Source organism: Myotis brandtii, unplaced genomic scaffold, assembly GCF_000412655.1.
Source record: "Myotis brandtii unplaced genomic scaffold, ASM41265v1 scaffold2766, whole genome shotgun sequence".
NCBI classification, from domain to species: Eukaryota; Metazoa; Chordata; class Mammalia; order Chiroptera; family Vespertilionidae; genus Myotis; species Myotis brandtii.
The window spans coordinates 16,818-17,962 of NW_005360532.1; the positions used below are offsets into that span (position 1 = coordinate 16,818).

General features: G+C 50.2%; 1 gene segment (V, D, J or C); it reads right to left on the minus strand.

Moving 5' to 3' along the window:
- The window catches only part of LOC106726516, a 7,740-nt gene extending 7,619 nt beyond the window's left edge, over nucleotides 1-121 (minus strand). Inside the window, 1 exon segment of the V gene segment in view lies at nucleotides 4-121. Within this exon segment, the coding sequence occupies nucleotides 4-106 (103 nt within the window).
- Nucleotides 122-1,145: the final 1,024 nt, after the last annotated feature.

Below are 1,145 nucleotides of genomic sequence, written 5' to 3' on the forward strand. Positions count from 1 at the left end.
GACCTTGAGAAATGATCAGGAGGAAAACGCAGCTTGGCACCAAGTCCATGGTGGAGCTGCTGGGGTCCTGTCTCAGGTGCTTGGGTTCTGGGTGTCTCCCCAACATGCCGGGCAAGGGCCCCCTTTTATGAGCAGGAGGAGAGCCCCATTTGCATGGAGTCTGCATATAAGGTGCAGCTGGGACACTGGGCTGCATGCCTGACCTTGTCTTCCTAGGGGCGACCCCAGATGGGAAAGGACTCAAGGATGATGGCCACAAGGGGTCCCGTCCTGACCCCCTTCCTTCCCTTCTTTCCTGAGACCCATCACCCTGACCCCATTCATTTGGGGGCAGCTTCCAGGATTGAGAGTCTCCTTCCTCAGGGTTTTGATGAGGACCCAGGGGTGCTCCCCCAGAGGCATATGGATGGGGCTTCCTCTCGCTCTCCTTCACCTGCCATCGGCCATGTTGCCCTTTTGGGGTTTAGGAATAAGAATGTGAATTGAATGATGCTTTTATTTTGAAGCTGAAAGATTCCCCTTGTTATTTTCCTCAATCAGATCCTCCACAAAACTTGAACCTCTACAGGTGAGGGGGCAGGAGAGGCTGGGCTGGACGCTGTGGCCACAGCCCCCGTCTCTAATCTGCTGCCACTCTCACAAGCACACATCTGCCTCCTGAAACCACAGATTTCACTCAGCTTCCTGCTGTCCATGTGCAAAAGCCCTATTTCCAAGCCTCTCAAAGTGGGAGAATTTCCATCATTTACAAATGGAGCCCTGGCTGATTGTCCTCAGTGGTTGGAGCGTCATCCCCACACCAAAGGGTGTGAACTCTTTAGAGTCACCTCCACCACCATGTGGAGGTAGTAGGGTTTTTTTTTGTTTTTTTTCTTTTAAATATATTTTATTGATTTTTTTTATGTGCCCGCAACCAGGGTACATGCCCTTGACCGGAATCAAACCTGGGACCCTTGAGTCCGCAGTCTGATGCTCTATCCACTGAGCCAAACCAGTTAGGACTGAGGTAATAGGTTTTAATAAGTGTGTGCACCCCCCTCTCCACACGGGGAAGAAACCTGGATGAACATATGTGGTAAATGAAGTAAAGACAACACGTTGATGTAAGAACTGTCCAAACATGGAGAGAATGTTTTATAAGATTT